At 45.3% G+C, this 22910-nt stretch overlaps 1 protein-coding gene across 1 annotated transcript in view; it reads right to left on the minus strand.

Annotated features, from left to right (window-relative positions):
• Positions 1–209: 209 nt before the first annotated feature.
• The window catches only part of LOC122920048 (solute carrier family 22 member 6-B-like), a 116006-nt gene continuing 93305 nt past the window's right edge, over positions 210–22910 (minus strand). The window contains exons 4-6 of the mRNA XM_044269258.1: positions 19789–19897; positions 19507–19707; positions 210–320 (exon numbers count right to left, since the gene is read on the minus strand). Of these exons, the coding sequence (XP_044125193.1) occupies positions 257–320; positions 19507–19707; positions 19789–19897 (374 nt within the window). The 3' untranslated portion in view covers positions 210–256. The remainder of the gene's footprint in view (positions 321–19506; positions 19708–19788; positions 19898–22910) is intronic.

Genomic DNA, 22910 nt, shown 5'->3' on the forward strand with positions numbered 1-22910 from the left:
CCTCTAAAGGCATTCGGTTATGCATTCTGTCATAGAATTGCGTTCTGGTCCGTGGTAATGGAATTCATATCTTAATTCTGCTTTTACCAACAAACAAAGCGTGAACGAATTTCAAAATATAAAATTCGCTCATCTCTACACATAAGTAATGAGATCAGGCCTCTAGGTTAAGTTCCCAGTTTCTTCTGAATTTTTTTCTCGAAGTTTCGGAATTGATGGAAAATGCAATAATATGAAGACTTTTTTTTTCTTGAGATTAAATTCCATCTTTTAAAGATATCTCTTCCTTGTATTTTGAAACCTTCTTCCTATATGTAGGGCTGTAAAGAAATCAAATATCAGCATGCAGTCACCAGAGCAAGGCACAGAAAACTGTCACAATACTGCTACACAATATGACACGAACATTGTGTAATACAAAGGGTTTGTGCTGCAAATAACGGTGCAATATCTTCAATTATCTTAATAATTAACTAACATTCAGTTTTATTAACTATTTATTAATATTTTATGTTCTAGTAAATATTCTATCCCTTTTTGTGGTTCTTCATTAATCTTAACTGTGAAAACAGAAAAATGTCACAACAAGCTGACAGCAAGGCCAAAAATCTAAGTAAATACAAGATTTTCCATATATATATATATATATATCTATATATCTATATATATATATATATATATATATATATATATATATATATATGTATATATATATATATACACTTGTGTATATTTTTGATGAGTGTCCCTCCCTCCCCCCCACCCAGAAAATAAAAGAGAGAAGTAATTCCTGAACCCCAAGTGATCCGTTGTTTAATAGAAAGGGTCTGTCACTGAGCGATTTGCTTAGCAAAACACACACTGCAAACAGAAAGCAACATCAGTGAGTGAGGGTTCATCCACACAACTGTATCTGTTGAAAATAAATTGCGGATCTGAGAAACACGGATACCAGCCATGTGCCTTCCGCATTTTACAGAACAAAACATACTTCTCCATGATAGAAATTATTATTCTTGTCCGCAAATCAGGGCAACAATAGTAAATCGTGGAGTCGGCATACTCCTGTCCCCACAAAGCACTTTCCAGGTCATTCCCCCAGTTTCATCACTCTAATTTCTTTCTTTTGAGGTTCACACCCTCAGGCTCTTCCATCCCCTCTCTCTCAGAGTAGCAGTAGTATACCATCCCCCTGGCTCACCCACCCAGTTCCTGGATTACTTTGCTGCCTTGCTGCCACACTTCCTGCCTCATCTCCACGTTTTCCTCCCAGCTTCTCTCTCTCTAACCTCCTCTCTTCGCCTTTCTCAAGTTTCTAGCTCTCAGACACACAAAGACGGTAACACACTTGACTTGGTTTTCTTCCTGCTCTGCTCAATCTCCAACTTTAATAACTCACCTCTTCTGCTTTCTAACTACAACATCCTCTCCTTCACTCTCACAAATCTGCACCCATCTTAGCTCAGAAATCTACGGCCATTGACCCTCATACACTTATAGACACTCTACACGCATCACTGTCCCCAATGTCTTCTCTCTTCTGCCATAATCAGGCCGTAAATCACTACAATGACACCCTCAGAAGCACCCTGGACAAAGTAGCATCCCTTACCCTCAGAACCTCCAAAAACAGACCAAAGCAGCCCTGCCTTACATTGCAAATTTGCTTCCTCCAGAGCTGCTCCAGGAGTGCTGAACGCCTATGGAGGAAAACTTACACAACAGAGAATTTCCTCCATTACAAATTCATGCTATGGACCTATAACTCTGCCTTCCACCTCGCTAAACAGACTTATTTCACCACCCTAATACCCTCACTGTCCAACAACCCCAAAAAACTCTTTGACACTTTCCACTCCCTCCTCAGTCCTAAAGTTTAGGCCCCCATCACAGACCTCTCTGCTGAAGACCTAGCCTCCTACTTCACAAAGAATATAGAACACATCTGGCATGAAATCAGCGCCCAGCCACTAAGTGCTATTGATTCCCCCCTCCCGCCTCTCCCTTAGCTCACTGTTCATGTTTGACCCAGTCACAGAAGAAGAAGTCTCCAGGCTCCTCTCTTCTTCTCGTCCTACCACATGCACCTCTGACCCCATTCTCTCACACCTACTCCAGTCTCCCTCTCTGGCAGTCACTACATACCTAAAAAAAATCTTTAACCTCTCTCTCTCTTCTGGTATCTTCCCCTCCTCTTTCAAACACACTATCATTACTCAATTATTTAAAAAAACGTCTCTCGAACCATCCTGCACAACTAACTACAGACCAGTCTCCAATCTTCACTTCATCTCTAAACTCCTGGAGCGTCTGGTCTACTCTAGACTCATCCGCTATCTCTCTGCTCACTCTCTCCTTGATCCATTACAATCTGGTTTCCGCACCCTACATTAGACAGAATCCGCCCTTACCAAAGTGACAGATGACCTCCTGACAGCAAAATGCAATGGTAACTACTCTCTGCTCATTCTCCTTGACACTGATCTTTCCTTCACCCCCTACATCTAATCTCTCTCCCGCTCATGTCGCCTGTACCTCAAAAACATCTCTAGAATCTGCCCCTTTCTCACTATGGAAACAACAAAAACTCTCATTGTTGCCCTGATCCATTCCCGCCTCGATTACTGTACCTAACTATTAATTGGTACCCCCTCACCAGACTTTCCCCTCTCCAATATATTCTTAATGCAGAAGCTTGGGTCACCTATCTGTCAAACCACTACTCCGATGCCTCCACTGTGTGTCAGTCAAGTCATTGCACTGGTTGCCCGTATACTATAGAATCCAATATAAACTGCTTGTCCTCACCCACAAAGCTCACAGTGCTGCACCCCACTACATCTCTTCCCTCATTTCTGTCTATTACCCTACCCATGCTTTCCGTTCAGCCAATGACTTATGACTGACTTCCACCATAATCCAAACTTCTCACTCCTGGCTCCAAGACTTTTCCTAAGCTACACCGATTCTCTGGAATGCCCTTCCCCAAGAAATCAGGTTAAAACACAACATACACAGTTTTAATAGCTCCCTAATAGCACATCTTTTTAGGGTGGCCAATCACATCCCCTGATCTAACTCCTTTCCATATAGCCCATATATTGGCTCATACAGCTTTATATCTGCTCCCCTATTCTCCTATTCTTATAAGATGGCTGGACCATTGTACAAAACAAGCACCTTTTGTGTCACCCCTATTTCCTCATAGAATGTAAGCTCTTGAGAGCAGGGTCCTCATTCCTCTTGCTGTAATTATTGATTTGTTTGTTGCTATTATAACAGTGAGGGGTTGTGTCTGGCAAGGCAGGTTTTTCCCTCCCAGCATGTGCGGCTGGGCTGGTTTCCAGCAAGGTGTGGTCAAATACCGGACCAGAGTATAAGTGCCAGTCCAGGTTTTGGCAGCACCTGGCTGTCCTTAAATTGGCAGCTGGGCTCAGCAGAGATGTTTCTGTTTTTGGGATCTGAGACTTTGTGCCGTGCTGGAGGGCTAAGAGCCGCATGCTGGGGAAAACAGATCCCCTAAACTCTGCTGTGGACTACTGGAGGCAAAACTGCCAGCAAGGTGACTTGTGTTGTATGAACGTTCCATTGTGTGTGAACTAACACCAAGACTGCAAAGTTACGTGCTGTTTTGTGCAATTGCCTCAAGCGTGAATAAACACTGACGTTTTGAGTTAAGTACTTGTATTTTGCCTCTGTACTGCGCCCGCTTACCCTATCTACCGGAGGGAAACCCCACGGTATGTTATTTATGACTGTTTGTACATGAACCCCTGAACTGTAAAGTGCTGTGGAATATGTTGGCTCTAGATAAAAAAAGATCATTATTATTATTGAAATGTCCTATCTTTTTTGCGGGGTCACGGAACAGACATACGTGTGGCCCCATTGAAATGAATGGGTCCCCATTAGAGTTGAGCGAACACCTGGATGTTCGGGTTCGAGAAGTTCGGCCGAACATCCCAGAAATGTTCGGGTACGGGATCCGAACCCGATCCGAACTTCGTCCCGAACCCGAACCCCATTGAAGTCAATGGGGACCCGAACTTTTCGGCACTAAAAAGGCTGTAAAACAGCCCAGGAAAGAGCTAGAGGGCTGCAAAAGGCAGCAACATGTAGGTAAATCCCCTGCAAACAAATGTGGATAGGGAAATGAATTAAATTAAAAATTAAATAAATAAAAATTAACCAAAATCAATTGGAGAGAGGTTCCATAGCAGAGAATCTGGCTTCCCGTCACCCACCACTGGAACAGTCCATTCTCAGATATTTAGGCCCCGGCACCCAGGCAGAGGAGAGAGGTCCCGTAACAGAGAATCTGTCTTCATGTCAGCAGAGAATTAGTCTGCATGTCATAGCAGAGAATGAGGCTTCACGTCAGCCACCACTGCAACAGTCCATTGGCATATATTTAGGCCCAGCACCCAGGCAGAGGAGGGAGGTCCCGTAACAGAGAATCTGTCTTCATGTCAGCAGAGAATTAGTCTGCATGTCATAGCAGAGAATGAGGCTTCACGTCAGCCACCACTGCAACAGTCCATTGGCATATATTTAGGCCCAGCACACACACAGGCAGAGGAGAGAGGTCCCGTAACAGAGAATCTGGCTTCATGTCAGCAGAGAATCAGTCTGCATGTCATAGCAGAGAATGAGGCTTCACGTCAGCCACCACTGCAACAGTCCATTGGCATATATTTAGGCCCAGCACACACACAGGCAGAGGAGAGAGGTCCCGTAACAGAGGATCTGGCTTCATGTCAGCAGAGAATCAGTCTGCATGTCATAGCAGAGAATCAGGCTTCACGTCAGCCACCACTGCAACAGTCCATTGTCATAAATTTAGGCCCAGCACCCAGGCAGAGGAGAGAGGTCCCGTAACAGACAATCTGGCTTCATGTCAGCAGAGAATTAGTCTGCATGTCATAGCAGAGAATGAGGCTTCACGTCAGCCACCACTGCAACAGTCCATTGGCATATATTTAGGCCTAGCACACAGGCAGAGGAGAGAGGTCCCGTAACAGACAATCTGGCTTCATGTCAGCAGAGAATCAGTCTGCATGTCATAGCAGAGAATGAGGCTTCACGTCACCCACCACTGCAACAGTCCATTGGCATATATTTAGGCCTAGCACACAGGCAGAGCAGAGAGGTCCCGTAACAGACAATCTGGCTTCATGACAGCAGAGAATCAGTCTGCATGTCATAGCAGAGAATGAGGCTTCACGTCACCCACCACTGCAACAGTCCATTGGCATATATTTAGGCCTAGCACACAGGCAGAGCAGAGAGGTCCCGTAACAGACAATCTGGCTTCATGACAGCAGAGAATCAGTCTGCATGTCATAGCAGAGAATGAGGCTTCACGTCACCCACCACTGCAACAGTCCATTGGCATATATTTAGGCCTAGCACACAGGCAGAGCAGAGAGGTCCCGTAACAGACGATCTGGCTTCATGTCAGCAGAGAATCAGTCTGCATGTCATAGCAGAGAATGAGGCTTCACGTCAGCCACCACTGCAACAGTCCATTGGCATATATTTAGGCCCAGCACCCAGGCAGAGGAGGGAGGTCCCGTAACAGAGAATCTGTCTTCATGTCAGCAGAGAATTAGTCTGCATGTCATAGCAGAGAATGAGGCTTCACGTCAGCCACCACTGCAACAGTCCATTGGCATATATTTAGGCCCAGCACACACACAGGCAGAGGAGAGAGGTCCCGTAACAGAGAATCTGTCTTCATGTCAGCAGAGAATTAGTCTGCATGTCATAGCAGAGAATCAGGCTTCACGTCACCCACCACTGCAACAGTCCATTGGCATATATTTAGGCCCAGCACCCAGGCAGAGGAGGGAGGTCCCGTAACAGAGAATCTGTCTTCATGTCAGCAGAGAATTAGTCTGCATGTCATAGCAGAGAATGAGGCTTCACGTCAGCCACCACTGCAACAGTCCATTGGCATATATTTAGGCCCAGCACACACACAGGCAGAGGAGAGAGGTCCCGTAACAGAGAATCTGTCTTCATGTCAGCAGAGAATTAGTCTGCATGTCATAGCAGAGAATGAGGCTTCACGTCAGCCACCACTGCAACAGTCCATTGGCATATATTTAGGCCCAGCACACACACAGGCAGAGGAGAGAGGTCCCGTAACAGACAATCTGGCTTCATGTCAGCAGAGAATTAGTCTGCATGTCATAGCAGAGAATGAGGCTTCACGTCACCCACCACTGCAACAGTCCATTGGCATATATTTAGGCCCAGCACCCAGGCAGAGGAGGGAGGTCCCGTAACAGAGAATCTGTCTTCATGTCAGCAGAGAATTAGTCTGCATGTCATAGCAGAGAATGAGGCTTCACGTCAGCCACCACTGCAACAGTCCATTGGCATATATTTAGGCCCAGCACACACACAGGCAGAGGAGAGAGGTCCCGTAACAGAGGATCTGGCTTCATGTCAGCAGAGAATCAGTCTGCATGTCATAGCAGAGAATCAGGCTTCACGTCAGCCACCACTGCAACAGTCCATTGGCATATATTTAGGCCTAGCACACAGGCAGAGGAGAGAGGTCCCGTAACAGACAATCTGGCTTCATGTCAGCAGAGAATCAGTCTGCATGTCATAGCAGAGAATGAGGCTTCACGTCAGCCACCACTGCAACAGTCCATTGTCATAAATTTAGGCCCAGCACCCAGGCAGAGGAGGGAGGTCCCGTAACAGACAATCTGGCTTCATGTCAGCAGAGAATTAGTCTGCATGTCATAGCAGAGAATCAGGCTTCATGTCAGCCACCACTGCAACAGTCCATTGGCATATATTTAGGCCTAGCACACAGGCAGAGGAGAGGTTCATTCAACTTTGGGTAGCATCGCAATATAATGGTAAAATGAAAATAAAAATAGGATTGAATGAGGAAGTGCCCTGGAGTCCAATAATATATGGTTATGGGGAGGTAGTTAATGTCTAATCTGGACAAGGGACGGACAGGTCCTGTGGGATCCATGCCTGGTTCATTTTTATGAACGTCAGCTTGTCCACATTGGCTGTAGACAGGCGGCTGCGTTTGTCTGTAATGACGCCCCCTGCCGTGCTGAATACACGTTCAGACAAAACGCTGGCTGCCGGGCAGGCCAGCACCTCCAAGGCATAAAAGGCTAGCTCTGGCCACGTGGACAATTTAGAGACCCAGAAGTTGAATGGGGCCGAACCATCAGTCAGTACGTGGAGGGGTGTGCACACGTACTGTTCCACCATGTTAGTGAAATGTTGCCTCCTGCTAACACGTTGCGTATCAGGTGGTGGTGCAGTTAGCTGTGGCGTGTTGACAAAAGTTTTCCACATCTCTGCCATGCTAACCCTGCCCTCAGAGGAGCTGGCCGTGACACAGCTGCCTTGGCGACCTCTTGCTCCTCCTCTGCCTTGGCCTTGGGCTTCCACTTGTTCCCCTGTGACATTTGGGAATGCTCTCAGTAGCGCGTCTACCAACGTGCGCTTGTACTCGCGCATCTTCCTATCACGCTCCAGTGCAGGAAGTAAGGTGGGCACATTGTCTTTGTAGCGTGGATCCAGCAGGGTGGCAACCCAGTAGTCCGCACAGGTTAAAATGTGGGCAACTCTGCTGTCGTTGCGCAGGCACTGCAGCATGTAGTCGCTCATGTGTGCCAGGCTGCCCAGGGATAAGGACAAGCTGTCCTCTGTGGGAGGCGTATCGTCATCGTCCTGCCTTTCCCCCCAGCCACGCACCAGTGATGGACCCGAGCTGCGTTGGGTGCCACCCCGCTGTGACCATGCTTCATCCTCATCCTCCTCCACCTCCTCCTCATCCTCGTCCTCCTCGTCCTCCAGTAGTGGGCCCTGGCTGGCCACATTTGTACCTGGCCTCTGCTGTTGCCAAAAACCTCCCTCTGAGTCACTTCGAAGAGACTGGCCTGAAAGTGCTAAAAATGACCCCTCTTCCTCCTCCTCCTCCTCCTCCTCCTGGGCCACCTCCTCTTCCATCATCGCCCTAAGTGTTTTCTCAAGGAGACATAGAAGTGGTATTGTAACGCTGATAACGGTGTCATCGCCACTGGCCATGTTGGTGGAGTACTCGAAACAGCGCAACAGGGCACACAGGTCTCGCATGGAGGCCCAGTCATTGGTGGTGAAGTGGTGCTGTTCTGTAGTGCGACTGACCCGTGCGTGCTGCAGCTGAAACTCCACTATGGCCTGCTGCTGCTCGCACAGTCTGTCCAGCATGTGCAAGGTGGAGTTCCACCTGGTGGGCACGTCGCATATGAGGCGGTGAGCGGGAAGGCCGAAGTTACGCTGTAGCGCAGACAGGCGAGCAGCAGCAGGATGTGAACGCCGGAAGCGCGAACAGACGGCCCGCACTTTATGCAGCAGCTCTGACATGTCGGGGTAGTTGTGAATGAACTTCTGCACCACCAAATTCAGCACATGCGCCAAGCAAGGGATGTGCGTCAAATTGGCTAGTCCCAGAGCTGCAACGAGATTTCGCCCATTATCACACACCACCAGGCCGGGCTTGAGGCTCACCGGCAGCAACCACTCGTCGGTCTGTTGTTCTATACCCCGCCACAACTCCTGTGCGGTGTGGGGCCTGTCCCCCAAACATATGAGTTTCAGAATGGCCTGCTGACGTTTACCCCGGGCTGTGCTGAAGTTGGTGGTGAAGGTGTGTGGCTGACTGGATGAGCAGGTGGAAGAAGAGGAGGAGGAAGCCGAGAAGGAGGAGGTGGCAACAGGAGGCAAAGAATGTTGCCCTGCGATCCTTGGCGGCGGAAGGACGTGCGCCAAACAGCTCTCCGCCTGGGGCCCAGCTGCCACTACATTTACCCAGTGTGCAGTTAGGGAGATATAGCGTCCCTGGCCGTGCTTACTGGTCCACGTATCTGTGGTTAGGTGGACCTTGCCACAGATGGCGTTGCGCAGTGCACACTTGATTTTATCGGATACTTGGTTGTGCAGGGAAGGCACGGCTCTCTTGGAGAAGTAGTGCCGGCTGGGAACAACATACTGTGGGACAGCAAGCGACATGAGCTGTTTGAAGCTGTCTGTGTCCACCAGCCTAAATGACAGCATTTCATAGGCCAGTAGTTTAGAAATGCTGGCATTCAGGGCCAGGGATCGAGGGTGGCTAGGTGGGAATTTACGCTTTCTATCAAATGTTTGTGAGATGGAGAGCTGAACGCTGGCGTGTGACATGGTTGAGACGCTTGGTGACGGAGGTGGTGGTGGTGGTGTTGGTGGTACATCCCCTGTTTGCTGGGCGGCAGGTGCCAACGTTCCTCCAGAGGCGGAGGAAGAGGCCGAGGCGGCAGCAGCAGAATAGGCCGAGGCGGCAGCAGCAGAAGAGGTAGCAGGGGGAGCCTGAGTGACTTCCTTGGTTTTAAGGTGTTTACTCCACTGCAGTTCATGCTTTGCATGCAGGTGCCTGGTCATGCAGGTTGTGCTCAGGTTCAGAACGTTAATGCCTCGCTTCAGGCTCTGATGGCACAGCGTGCAAACCACTCGGGTCTTGTCGTCAGCACATTGTTTGAAGAAGTGCCATGCCAGGGAACTCCTTGAAGCTGCCTTTGGGGTGCTCGGTCCCAGATGGCGGCGGTCAGTAGCAGGCGGAGTCTCTTGGCGGCGGGTGTTCTGCTTTTGCCCACTGCTCCCTCTTTTGCTACGCTGTTGGCTCGGTCTCACCACTGCCTCTTCCTCCGAACTGTGAAAGTCAGTGGCACGACCTTCATTCCATGTGGGGTCTAGGACCTCATCGTCCCCTGCATCGTCTTCCACCCAGTCTTGATCCCTGACCTCCTGTTCAGTCTGCACACTGCAGAAAGACGCAGCAGTTGGCACCTGTGTTTCGTCATCATCAGAGACATGCTGAGGTGGTATTCCCATGTCCTCATCATCAGGAAACATAAGTGGTTGTGCGTCAGTGCATTCTATGTCTTTCACCGCTGGGGAAGGGCTAGGTGGATGCCCTTGGGAAACCCTGCCAGCGGAGTCTTCAAACAGCATAAGAGACTGCTGCATAACTTGAGGCTGAGACAGTTTCCCTGGTATGCATGGGGGTGATGTGACAGACTGATGGGGTTGGTTTTCAGGCGCCATCTGTGCGCTTTCTGCAGAAGACTGGGTGGGAGATAATGTGAACGTGCTGGATCCACTGTCGGCCACCCAATTGACTAATGCCTGTACCTGCTCAGGCCTTACCATCCTTAGAACGGCATTGGGCCCCACCATATATCGCTGTAAATTCTGGCGGCTACTGGGACCTGAGGTAGTTGGTACACTAGGACGTGTGGATGTGGCAGAACGGCCACGTCCTCTCCCAGCACCAGAGGGTCCACTAACACCACCACGACCATGTCCACGTCCGCGTCCCTTACTAGATGTTTTTCTCATTGTTATGGTTCACCACAACAACAAATATATTATTTGGCCCAATGTATTGTATTCAAATTCAGCGGGATATAAATTTGAGGCCTAGTATTTAGGCGCTGGGTGACCGGTATGGATTTAGTGACAGAATTAGACTTGGAAATGCACAGAAGCGTGTGTGTGAAGTTATTCTGAATGACCCTATGTGCACCTTCAATATGATCTACCCTTTTAGGGATAGATTTCAAATAGCTCTGATATAGCAGAAACGACTAAATTATGAAATTGCTAAATTGGGAATTGTATTTCAACCCAGAACAAAAAATGTGCTTTGACGGACACTAAATAACTTTCCCAGCCACAACAGGACAGCGGTAACGAGAGATTTAGCGGGATATAAATTTGAGGCCTAGTATTTAGGCGCTGGGTGACAGGTATGGGTTTAGTGACAGAATTAGATTTGGAAATGCACAGTAGCGGGTGTGTGAAGTTATTCTGAATGACCCTATGTGCACCTTGAATATTATATACCCTTTTAGGGATAGATTTCAAATAGCTCTGATATAGCAGAAACCACTAAATTATGAAATTGCTAAATTGGGAATTGTATTTCAACCCAGAACAAGAAATGTGCTTGAACGGACACTAAATAACTCGCCCAGCTACAGCACTAGGGACAGATTTAGCTGGATATAAATTTGAGGCCTAGTATTTAGGCGCTGGGTGACCGGTATGGATTTAGTGACAGAATTAGACTTGGAAATGCACAGAAGCGTGTGTGTGAAGTTATTCTGAATGACCCTATGTGCACCTTGAATATTATATACCCTTTTAGGGATAGATTTCAAATAGCTCTGATATAGCAGAAACCACTAAATTATGAAATTGCTAAATTGGGAATTGTATTTCAACCCAGAACAAAAAATGTGCTTTGACGGACACTAAATAACTTTCCCAGCCACAACAGGACAGCGTTAACGAGAGATTTAGCAGGATATAAATTTGAGGCCTAGTATTTAGGCGCTGGGTGACAGGTATGGGTTTAGTGCCAGAATTAGACTTGGAAATACACAGTAGCGGGTGTGTGTGAAGTTATTCTGAATGACCCAATGTGCACCTTGAATATTATATACCCTTTTAGGGATAGATTTCAAATAGCTCTGATATAGCAGAAACCACTAAATTATGAAATTGTTAAATTGGGAATTGTATTTAAACCCAGAACAAAAAATGTGCTTTGACGGACACTAAATAACTTTCCCAGCCACAACAGGACAGCGTTAACGAGAGATTTAGCAGGATATAAATTTGAGGCCTAGTATTTAGGCGCTGGGTGACAGGTATGGGTTTAGTGACAGAATTAGACTTAGAAATACACAGTAGCGGGTGTGTGTGAAGTTATTCTGAATGACCCAATGTGCACCTTGAATATTATATACCCTTTTAGGGATAGATTTCAAATAGCTCTGATATAGCAGAAACCACTAAATTATGAAATTGCTAAATTGGGAATTGTATTTCAACCCAGAACAAGAAATGTGCTTGAACGGACACTAAATAACTCGCCCAGCTACAGCACTAAGGACAGATTTAGCGGGATATAAATTTGAGACCTAGTATTTAGGCGCTGGGTGACAGGTATGGGTTTAGTGCCAGAATTAGACTTGGAAATACACAGTAGCGTGTGTGTGTGAAGTTATTCTGAATGACCCAATGTGCACCTTGAATATTATATACCCTTTTAGGGATAGATTTCAAATAGCTCTGATATAGCAGAAACCACTAAATTATGAAATTGCTAAATTGGGAATTGTATTTCAACCCAGAACAAGAAATGTGCTTGAACGGACACTAAATAACTCGCCCAGCTACAGCACTAAGGACAGATTTAGCGGGATATAAATTTGAGGCCTAGTATTTAGGCGCTGGGTGACAGGTATGGGTTTAGTGCCAGAATTAGACTTGGAAATACACAGTAGCGGGTGTGTGTGAAGTTATTCTGAATGACCCAATGTGCACCTTGAATATTATATACCCTTTTAGGGATAGATTTCAAATAGCTCTGATATAGCAGAAACCACTAAATTATGAAATTGCTAAATTGGGAATTGTATTTCAACCCAGAACAAGAAATGTGCTTGAACGGACACTAAATAACTCGCCCAGCTACAGCACTAAGGACAGATTTAGCGGGATATAAATTTGAGGCCTAGTATTTAGGCGCTGGGTGACAGGTATGGGTTTAGTGCCAGAATTAGACTTGGAAATACACAGTAGCGGGTGTGTGTGAAGTTATTCTGAATGACCCAATGTGCACCTTGAATATTATATACCCTTTTAGGGATAGATTTCAAATAGCTCTGATATAGCAGAAACCACTAAATTATGAAATTGCTAAATTGGGAATTGTATTTCAACCCAGAACAAGAAATGTGCTTGAACGGACACTAAATAACTCGCCCAGCTACAGCACTAAGGACAGATTTAGCGGGATATAAATTTGAGGCCTAGTATTTAGGCGCTGGGTGACAGGTATGGGTTTAGTGCCAGAATTAGACTTGGAAATACACAGTAGCGGGTGTGTGTGAAGTTATTCTGAATGACCCAATGTGCACCTTGAATATTATATACCCTTTTAGGGATAGATTTCAAATAGCTCTGATATAGCAGAAACCACTAAATTATGAAATTGCTAAATTGGGAATTGTATTTCAACCCAGAACAAGAAATGTGCTTGAACGGACACTAAATAACTCGCCCAGCTACAGCACTAAGGACAGATTTAGCGGGATATAAATTTGAGACCTAGTATTTAGGCGCTGGGTGACAGGTATGGGTTTAGTGCCAGAATTAGACTTGGAAATACACAGTAGCGGGTGTGTGTGAAGTTATTCTGAATGACCCAATGTGCACCTTGAATATTATATACCCTTTTAGGGATAGATTTCAAATAGCTCTGATATAGCAGAAACCACTAAATTATGAAATTGCTAAATTGGGAATTGTATTTCAACCCAGAACAAGAAATGTGCTTGAACGGACACTAAATAACTCGCCCAGCTACAGTACTAGGGACAGATTTAGCTGGATATAAATTTGAGGCCTAGTATTTAGGCGCTGCGTGACAGGTATGGGTTTAGTGCCAGAATTAGACTTGGAAATACACAGTAGCGGGTGTGTGTGAAGTTATTCTGAATGACCCAATGTGCACCTTGAATATTATATACCCTTTTAGGGATAGATTTCAAATAGCTCTGATATAGCAGAAACCACTAAATTATGAAATTGCTAAATTGGGAATTGTATTTCAACCCAGAACAAGAAATGTGCTTGAACGGACACTAAATAACTCGCCCAGCTACAGCACTAGGGACAGATTTAGCGGGATATAAATTTGAGGCCTAGTATTTAGGCGCTGGGTGACCGGTATGGATTTAGTGACAGAATTAGACTGGGATATGGCCAAAAAATAAACAGACTATTGCTGGTTAAATGCACTTGGTGTGACAGCTTCACCCTGATGTAGGCTTTAGCCAAAAAACAACCACACCATTGAGGGTTAAATGCACTTGGTGACAGGCGCAGCTTGCCCCTGATTTAGTATATGGCCAAAAAATGAACAGACTATTGCTGGTTAAATGCACTTGGTGTGACAGCTTCACCCTGATGTAGGCTTTAGCCAAAAAACAACCACACCATTGAGGGTTAAATGCACTTGGTGACAGGCGCAGCTTGCCCCTGATTTTGTATATGGCCAAAAAATGAACAGACTATTGCTGGTTAAATGCACTTGGTGTGACAGCTTCACCCTGATGTAGGCTTTAGCCAAAAAACAACCACACCATTGAGGGTTAAATGCACTTGGTGACAGGAGCAGCTTGCCCCTGATTTTGTATATGGCCAAAAAATGAACAGACTATTGCTGGTTAAATGCACTTGGTGTGACAGCTTCACCCTGATGTAGGCTTTAGCCAAAAAACAACCACACCATTGAGGGTTAAATGCACTTGGTCGCAGCTTGTGCTGGCGCACCACAAGACACAAAATGGCCGCCGATCACCCCAGAAAAATGTGACTGACAAACGGTCTGTGCAGCCTAAAAACAGTGAGCAATTGAGGATCAGCAGCTCAATGATCCACAGCTGCAGATCGATCAGTTAATCAAGTCCTTTGGAGGAGTTAATCTGCCTAATCTCGCCCTACTGTCGCAGCCGCAACCTCTCCCTACGCTAATCAGAGCAGAGTGACGGGCGGCGCTATGTGACTCCAGCTTAAATAGAGGCTGGGTCACATGGTGCTCTGGCCAATCACAGCCATGCCAATAGTAGGCATGGCTGTGATGGCCTCTTGGGGCAAGTAGTATGACGCTTGTTGATTGGCTGCTTTGCAGCCTTTCAAAAAGCGCCAAGAAAGCGTCACAAAAGCGCGAAGAAAGCGACGAACACCGAACCCGAACCCGGACTTTTACGAAAATGTCCGGGTTCGGGTCCGTGTCACGGACACCCCAAAATTCGGTACGAACCCGAACTATACAGTTCGAGTTCGCTCATCCCTAGTCCCCATCCAACGCACAAAAATATGGAATTGATGTGGTAAGAAAAATATGGTCGTGTGAAAAAGCCCTTATTCATATGGGAAGGATGACTTGTTTGTGAGGATTGAAATGACGTACACTACCACCGACAAGAAATGTGTATCCTTTTAATTTCGCACTGTTGTCGACATGCAGACAAGCCTCAGGATTAGAGACACAGGAGTCCCTAAAACTGAGTGTGAGATGAGGTATGCTGTAGAGTCCTGGGTGCAGCTAGCTAGCACTGGAGGTAACACTAGCCATTAATGTATAATTTCTGGGCCTAAATACACACTATGGTGGAGTTGAGGCCAGAGCAGAGGGTAGAGAGAAGTTGTCTAGTATGCATGCATGCTAAAAGAGAAAAGAAAAAGGGAGCATAAATGGGGATGAGGAAAACAGGGACAAGGGGAACGGATGGAATAGGAAGGGAGATGGAAATGGAGTAAGGAATGGGATATAGGGTAAGAGGGGCGACAAAGGATGACAAATTGATGAACAAGAAAAGAGACGTGGATGAGTAGGCTGCTCACACTCAATTGAACCAAAGGTTCATACAGCAGACTGACCCCCAGGCCGCAGTGGACAAGGATTCAAGGAAAAAAATGAATAAGAACTAGTGGAGCACCAAGGTATGAAAAGGAGGAAGGCAGAAGATGATAGCCCCCAGAAATCTATAGTCTCCCTTAGTGGTGTAAAGGCAAAGAGCCTCCAAAGTCCAATGTGAGAAACCAAGGAAAAAGGAAGGATCACAATAAAAAGTGATCGGCAGTTGCACAAAATGCCCGACTGATCACAGGTAATGGATAAAGAGAGGGGTTCTTAATAAAAACAGCAGATAAAATACATTTTTTATTATTATTATTATTATTATTAAAAGTAATTATATCAGACTGATGAGGTATATATGAGAATAGAACTCAGTAGGGTGTATATACAGACTCTGTGTGTTACTTCACCAGGTATGATTAATTATTGATGCAAATAAAAAACAGTAGTGGTGGTGGCTCACTGCTATATAACCTATAGTATGGTGCTACCAACCTAAGGGAGAGGACACCCTACCTCTCAGAAGTGAAATGAAAAGAAAGAAAGTTGATTGGGCGAGCACTCTAACATAAAGCACACATTTAATCAAGATAAAATATAAAACAAGATAAAAAACACATAAATACAATAGATAAAAATGCGTCGATGAATAACCACAATAGGGCTGATGTATACTAAAGTGACATTCGTAGTGCCCATAAAGGGCTATACTGCCCTCTAGCACTTGTGGCACTTAGGGTTCCTTATAGGGCCTTCTGGTGTGTCCTTAGTTTTTCCACAGAGGTCCACTAAAAACCACAATTATTGTTATAGGTGCCTATATGGCGCTGGAGAGGTTAATCTGTAGTCCACAAATGACACTCTCAGTCAACTTGTAAGGAAATGTTATTTGTATCACGTCCAAATTCAGTCCCAAGGTTTTTAGTCAGGGTGAAAAAGAATAACGATATTCTCGGCTATTCAGCCGCTTACCTCCTCCTTCCAGGGGTAGTCCACGTCTGTCCGCGCTGTTTGTCGGAGAGCGGGTAGTGCGAGAGACTATGGCGTCTCACGTCGCTCTCCATGGCCGCACTTGCCAATTCTCGCAGGATCACACTTACGTGACTTCCTGTTTCGTCCGGTGATGATGTATCCGCTATGTCGATTCAAAGATTCGAAGTTCGATCTTCCAAGTATTATAATAATGTCTGCATGGCCATGCGACTAGAAGAATTTCGACAGGTGTATGGCATTTACCGTTTACTTGGTAAACGCCATACACCTGTCGAAATTCTTCTAGTCGCATGGCCATGCAGACATTATTATAATACTTGGAAGATCGAACTTCGAATCTTTGAATCGACATAGCAGATACGTCATCACCGGACAAAACAGGAAGTCACGTAAGTGTGATCCCGCGAGAATTGGCAAGTGCGGCCATGGAGGAGAGCGAGGTGAGACACCATAGTCTCTCGCACTACCTGCTCTCCGACAAACACCGCGGACACACGTGGACTACCCCTGGAAGGAGGAGGTAAGCGGCTGAATAAAATCCTTGGGACTGAATTTGGACGTGATACAAATAACATTTCCTTACAAGTTGACTGAGAGTGTCATTTGTGGACTACAGATTAACCTCTCCAGTGCCATACAGGCACCTATAACAACAATTGTGGTTTTTAGTGGACCTCTGTGGAAAAACTAATGACACACCAGAAGGCCCTATAAGGAACCCTAAGTGCCACAAGTGCTAGAGGGCAGTATAGCCCTTTATGGGCACTACGAATGTCACTTTAATATACATCAGCCCTATTGTGGTTATTCATCGACGCATTTTTATCTATTGTATTTATGTGTTTTTTATCTTGTTTTATATTTTATCTTGATTAAATGTGTGCTTTATGTTAGAGTGCTCGCCCAATCAACCTTCTTTCTTTCCATGATTAATTATTGGTCCTGTACTAGTTGTTTACATATTTCTAATATTATGAATTGATTATATTATATATATGCTCCTCGATTGGAGAGAACTTCCGGTTCTGGAGTCATGGGACCGGAGGAGAGTACTCCATCACGTAGAACCACTGCTGCTTTTTTTTTTGTAGATGGACACTTCTAAGCGTCCATGTGGTATGTGATATGTTGTGCTCCTGATGGAGGGGTTTTGAATACCCCCAAACGAGTCAAGCTTTTTTAAAATAAACAACCTTGTATCCTACTGAGAGTCCACCGGGTTATCCATCTGAAGGACACCAAGGGGACCAATACACTAGAGGTGACCTCGGCGAGGGAGGGTTTGGCGTCAAGTGTCTTGAGATTATCTTGCGCCACCTGGTGAAGTGAGTAACACACAGAGTGTGTATATACACCCTACTGGGTTCTATTCTCAGATATACCTCATCAGTCTGATGTAATTGCTTTTAATAATAATAATAATATATTTATTTTATCTTCTGTTTTTATTAAGAGCCCCTCTCTTCATCCATTACCCGTGATCAGTCGGGCATTTTGTGCAACTGCCGATCACTTTTTATTGTGATCCTTCCTTTTTCCCTGGTTCCTCACATTGGACTTTGGGGTCTCTTTGCCTTTACACCACTTAGGGAGACGATATATCTCTGGGGGCTATCATCTTCTGACTTCCTCCTTTCCATACCCTGGCGCTCCACTAATTCTTTTTATTTTTTTCCTTGAATCCTAGTATGCATGCTGAGTGCAACAAAGTCCTATATAATAGTCAGGCCTGTGACCAAGACCAGCTAGCCTGCTGCCTATAAGCAACCCTGTATAAAACACTGTGTGCAATACTGCATGTTGAGAAATGGAGCATACCGTGACTGATTGGGACTATGCAGTGGTACTGCTCCCTGTACAGAAGAAGCGGTTGTGGTAACTCCAGATACAACCATCTTTATTGCTGCATCTCTGAGGTGAACAGAGCCAGAGCATCATTGCCCAAAAGTTGGGCGCAATGCAGAGGAAGAATGAATTGTTACTTCTTAAAGGCATTGAGTTATATTTGCCACCTGTTGCCACTTAAAGTCTGTTGCCTCTAAATAAGCCTATGCCCTCATCGAGAATCTGTAATCACCAATTTTGTTACCTGAACTGAGAAGTTTATCTTGCTTAAATTACAACTGTGTCCCATCCTTTCACCATCCTAAGTGAAGAGACATGCATACCACTCAGGACCAAAGGATTCTGCCTAAGGCCTAACCTACTTGCATGTAGCTATTTAAATGTCTCTTTAGAATAGTGCTTGTTTCTGAGACCATATGGACAGGTTAGTTTTTAAGAATTGTTCACATGAGGCGGTGCTGAATGTGGCTGTTGCTTCTGAGGTGATGTTCCTGTGGGTTGGTGGGATCCAGTGCCAAGAGGTCTTAGGGCCCTTGCACAAGACCGTATGCCCTCCAAGACATACGGTCCGTGAGCAGGCCATATGTCCCGAAGTGGCATTGATCGTGTGCACAGGAGCACACAGCATCATAGATTACTGTGATACTGTGCACGTCAGGCCGGGACATATGGCCCGCTAACAGACCGTATGTCTTGGAGGGCATACAGTCATGTGCAAGGGCCCTTAACCTGATAAGCAGGGGTGTTGTTGGGCTGCTGGGTATAGCTCCCTGCAGGTGCTGTGCTGCGGTCATGGTAGTCACCATGCGGTGCTACACCAAATTAGAGTATGGACCCATTCAAAAGAGTCCACCTTGAAGAGGTGAGCAGGCCTATGGATTTTGTTTAAAACGTATACTATGTGCTTTGTGTACATGTTTATGAATTATGCTGAGAAGCAATAGATCAATGCATAGCATGTGGTTGTGAGATACATGCCATTTTTCTACACACTGGCATACTTTGGAATTCAGGAATTTTAAAGAAGTTTAAAAAGATAAATGTTATATACGGTATGTTAAACAATAAGGACCCATCTTCATTTAAAACAACAAAATATATAAAGCTATGTAATAAAGATCGGTATGAAAATAAAAGAAAATTATAACATAAAACAGTAATAGTGTACAAACCTTTCTACTTCTTGTATGGTCTCTGGCAGAGGCACACCTAGTGTCTCAGGAAGAAAGCATGAAGCAATGCCAGAAAATATAGGACAAAGGCTATAAATGATGAGTGGTAGATGAATATAAAAATCAGCCGTCATCTGAACCAGTGGAGCAACTATTCCTCCAAGACGAGCCATCATGGTGCCTAGCCCCATACCAGACTGCCTGCAAAAAATATTATAGGTAATTAACATTCAGATGGGATCTATAGATTTCACACTTTCTCCACTTCACATGGATGCTCACCTGATGACAGTTGGGTACAATTCACCAGTGTATAGAAACACACAGTTAAAAGATGCTGCTAGACATCCTTTCCCAAAAACAGCCATTGAGGTTCTCACTGTCTGAAACTCTGAAAAAAGACAATACCTTTGAAGATACTCGGAACAGAATGCCACATAAGGTACAAGTAGTTATCCAAATAAATTCTTTGTGCAGACAAAAAGATAAAAGCAATGAGAACCACTTGCAGAGGATATTTTGTTTTGATTCAAACCAATCATGCTCAACGACAATAGCTTAAGCACAGCTTTTATGAAATATACAAAATGAATATCTTGTAACATACCCCCCTGTCCATGCTCCTGCTGCCGTTGTGGGTTCTGGCAGGGATTTACGGTAGGTAGATGCACATGGGACATCAAATTGAGGTGTGGTGTATTTAAGATGATGATAAAGTGGTGCCAGTTATGAGTGTATCTTGACTATACTTTGGGATTTTCACTGTACTAAAACCTGATTCTGCTTGACTACCGTCATGTTATCCTTGGTTCACCTACAGTACATTCATGTCTCCTCTACGGCACCACAGACCTGATCTTTCTTGACCACTGCTACTGACAACTGGAACCCCTGTCTCCTTCGTGCATTTCCTGGACATTTCTAGCTACTTTCCATGTTGTCTTTGCCCATAGAAACTGTACTGAATTTACTTACTGTATATTGTTTCTGGTTACTCCCCAGGGAATCAATCAATAAACCAACTTGGGGACCAGCCCATTGTCTTATCGCCGGGACCAGATGGCGTACACCCACGTATCCTGAGAGCAGGGGCGTAGCTAAAGGCTCATGGGCCCTGGTGCAAGAGTTAGGCATGGGGCCCCCTTCCCTCAGTGCTTTGTGTGTCTTCTTATGCAGCACAAGGGTCTTTGGGGCCCCCTCAGGCTCCTGGGCCCGGTAGCGACTGCTACCTCTGCACCCCCTATAGCTACGCCCCTGCCTGAGAGTATTACCGTATTTTTCGCTTAATAAGACACACTTTTTCCCCCCAAAAGTGGGGAGGAAATGGCAGTGCGTCTTATAAAATGAATGGTGCAATGTTTACATTGCTGACACTGATACATCGCCAGCCTCTTTGCTGCACAGCGCGGCCTGCGATATATCAGTTACAGTTTACCTCTATCACGCGGGGTGGGAGGATGGGCTGGAGGCCAGAAACTGCTATTGCACTCGCAGCGGGGCTAGGTGCAGTCACTGTACTCCATTACACTGGGCCACGCTCACAGCTCATAGCAGAAATAAGAACAGTAGAGCCCCTGTCAGGGCTGTCAGTGTGTTTTGATGTTATCACACTTCTGTATGTAAACAGATTACAGTGTGCATGGAGTGCAGAGGGGAAGCTTATACAAGGAGCGGGCTATAGCCGGGGGAAGGGAGCCTTTGACTTCCAGCTCTCTACACTAGACTTCTACTTCAGTGCTCGCCAGGCAGCTGACATAGTAGTGTACAGCTGCTGGGTTATGTGCCTGGACGTAAGCAAGCAGTGTTAGGCAGCAGGCAAAGGATGAGCTGGGGAGAATGAGAGCGCAGAAAGTATAGTGTTATATGGATGTGAAAGATCCCCTGTGGTTCAGAAGTGTAAGGTATGAATACAGCCTATATACTATATATACTCAGCAAATCACTCAGTTTCTCCCTGTTTAGTCCCTGTACACTTTAATGTATGGCAGCATTGGGAACACCCATCCAGAGCTCTGCCTATAATCATGTGATAACATAGCTCCGCCCAAAGTAGGTGAAGCAAGAGCACAAAGACAGTTGAAGATAATGCTAAAGTGGTTGATGGGGATACTCCTTTAAATAAACAGACATTACATGTAAAGACTGCCGTGAGCGGGGCCTGGTGTAATGGGGTCACTAGTCACACAGGGACATGAGAAGACACAGAGGGGGCCAGCATAAGATACTATATACAAGTGAAACTCAAGAAATTTGAATATCGTGCAAAAGTCCATTTATTTCAGTAATGCAAATTAAAAGGAATTGCATTAATGCAGCTTAAAATTAGAATTTTGTGAAAAGGTTCAATATTCTAGGCTCAAAGTGTCACACTCTAGTCGGCTAATTAATCCGTACCCCCTGAGCAAAGGGTACTTCAAAATTGTGACTTTGGGGTTTCATAAGCTGTAAACCATAATCATCCAAATTATAACAAATAAAGGCTTGAATTATCTCGCTTTGCGTGTAATGAGTCTATCTCATATACTAGTTTCACCTTTTAAGTTGGATTACTGAAATAAATGAACTTTGCACAATATTCAAATTTTTTGAGTTTCACCTGTATGTGTCATCCACAGATCACCCATAACAGTGTCATCCACAGATCTCCCCCATAACAGTGTCATCCACCGATATCCCCATAGCAGTGCATCATTCACAGATCCCCCCATAACAGTGTGTCATCCACAGATCTCCCATAACAGCGTCATCCACAGATCCCTCAAAAAAGTGTCATCCACAGCTCCCCTCATATCAGTGTGTCATCCACAGCTCCCCCCATATCAGTGTGTCATCCACAGCTTCCCCATAACAGTGTCATACACAGGACCCCCATAACAATGCATAATCTACAGATGCCCCCATAACAGTGCATCATCCACAGATCTCCTCCATAACAGTGTCATCCACAGACCACCATTACTTCAAAACCCACCAAAAGCACACCCAAAATATTTTTCTTATTTTCCTCCTCAAAAACCTTATAAAGCAACAAATACAGTAAGTAATGTCATAGCCAGACCATTATTTCTGATATTTAAGGACTCTATACTGACAGGGAGTGTTCCACAGGATTGGCACATTGCAAATGTGGTGCCAATATTCAAAAAAGGGGCCAAGAACAGAGCCCGGAAACTATAGGCCGATAAGTAACATCTGTCGTGGGTAAGAGATGCTATCTTGCAGTACCCCAATGAAAATTAAGCAAATAGCGCCATATCAGCATGGCTTCATGTGGGTTAATGTCAAACGAATTTAATCAGTTTCTATGAGGAGGTAAATTCTAGACTTGACCAAGGCGAATCAATGGATGTCGTATACAGGTCCTTCAAAAAAAATGAGCATATTGTGATAAAGTTCATTATTTT

Source organism: Bufo gargarizans, chromosome 10, assembly GCF_014858855.1.
Source record: "Bufo gargarizans isolate SCDJY-AF-19 chromosome 10, ASM1485885v1, whole genome shotgun sequence".
Taxonomy (NCBI): Eukaryota; Metazoa; Chordata; class Amphibia; order Anura; family Bufonidae; genus Bufo; species Bufo gargarizans.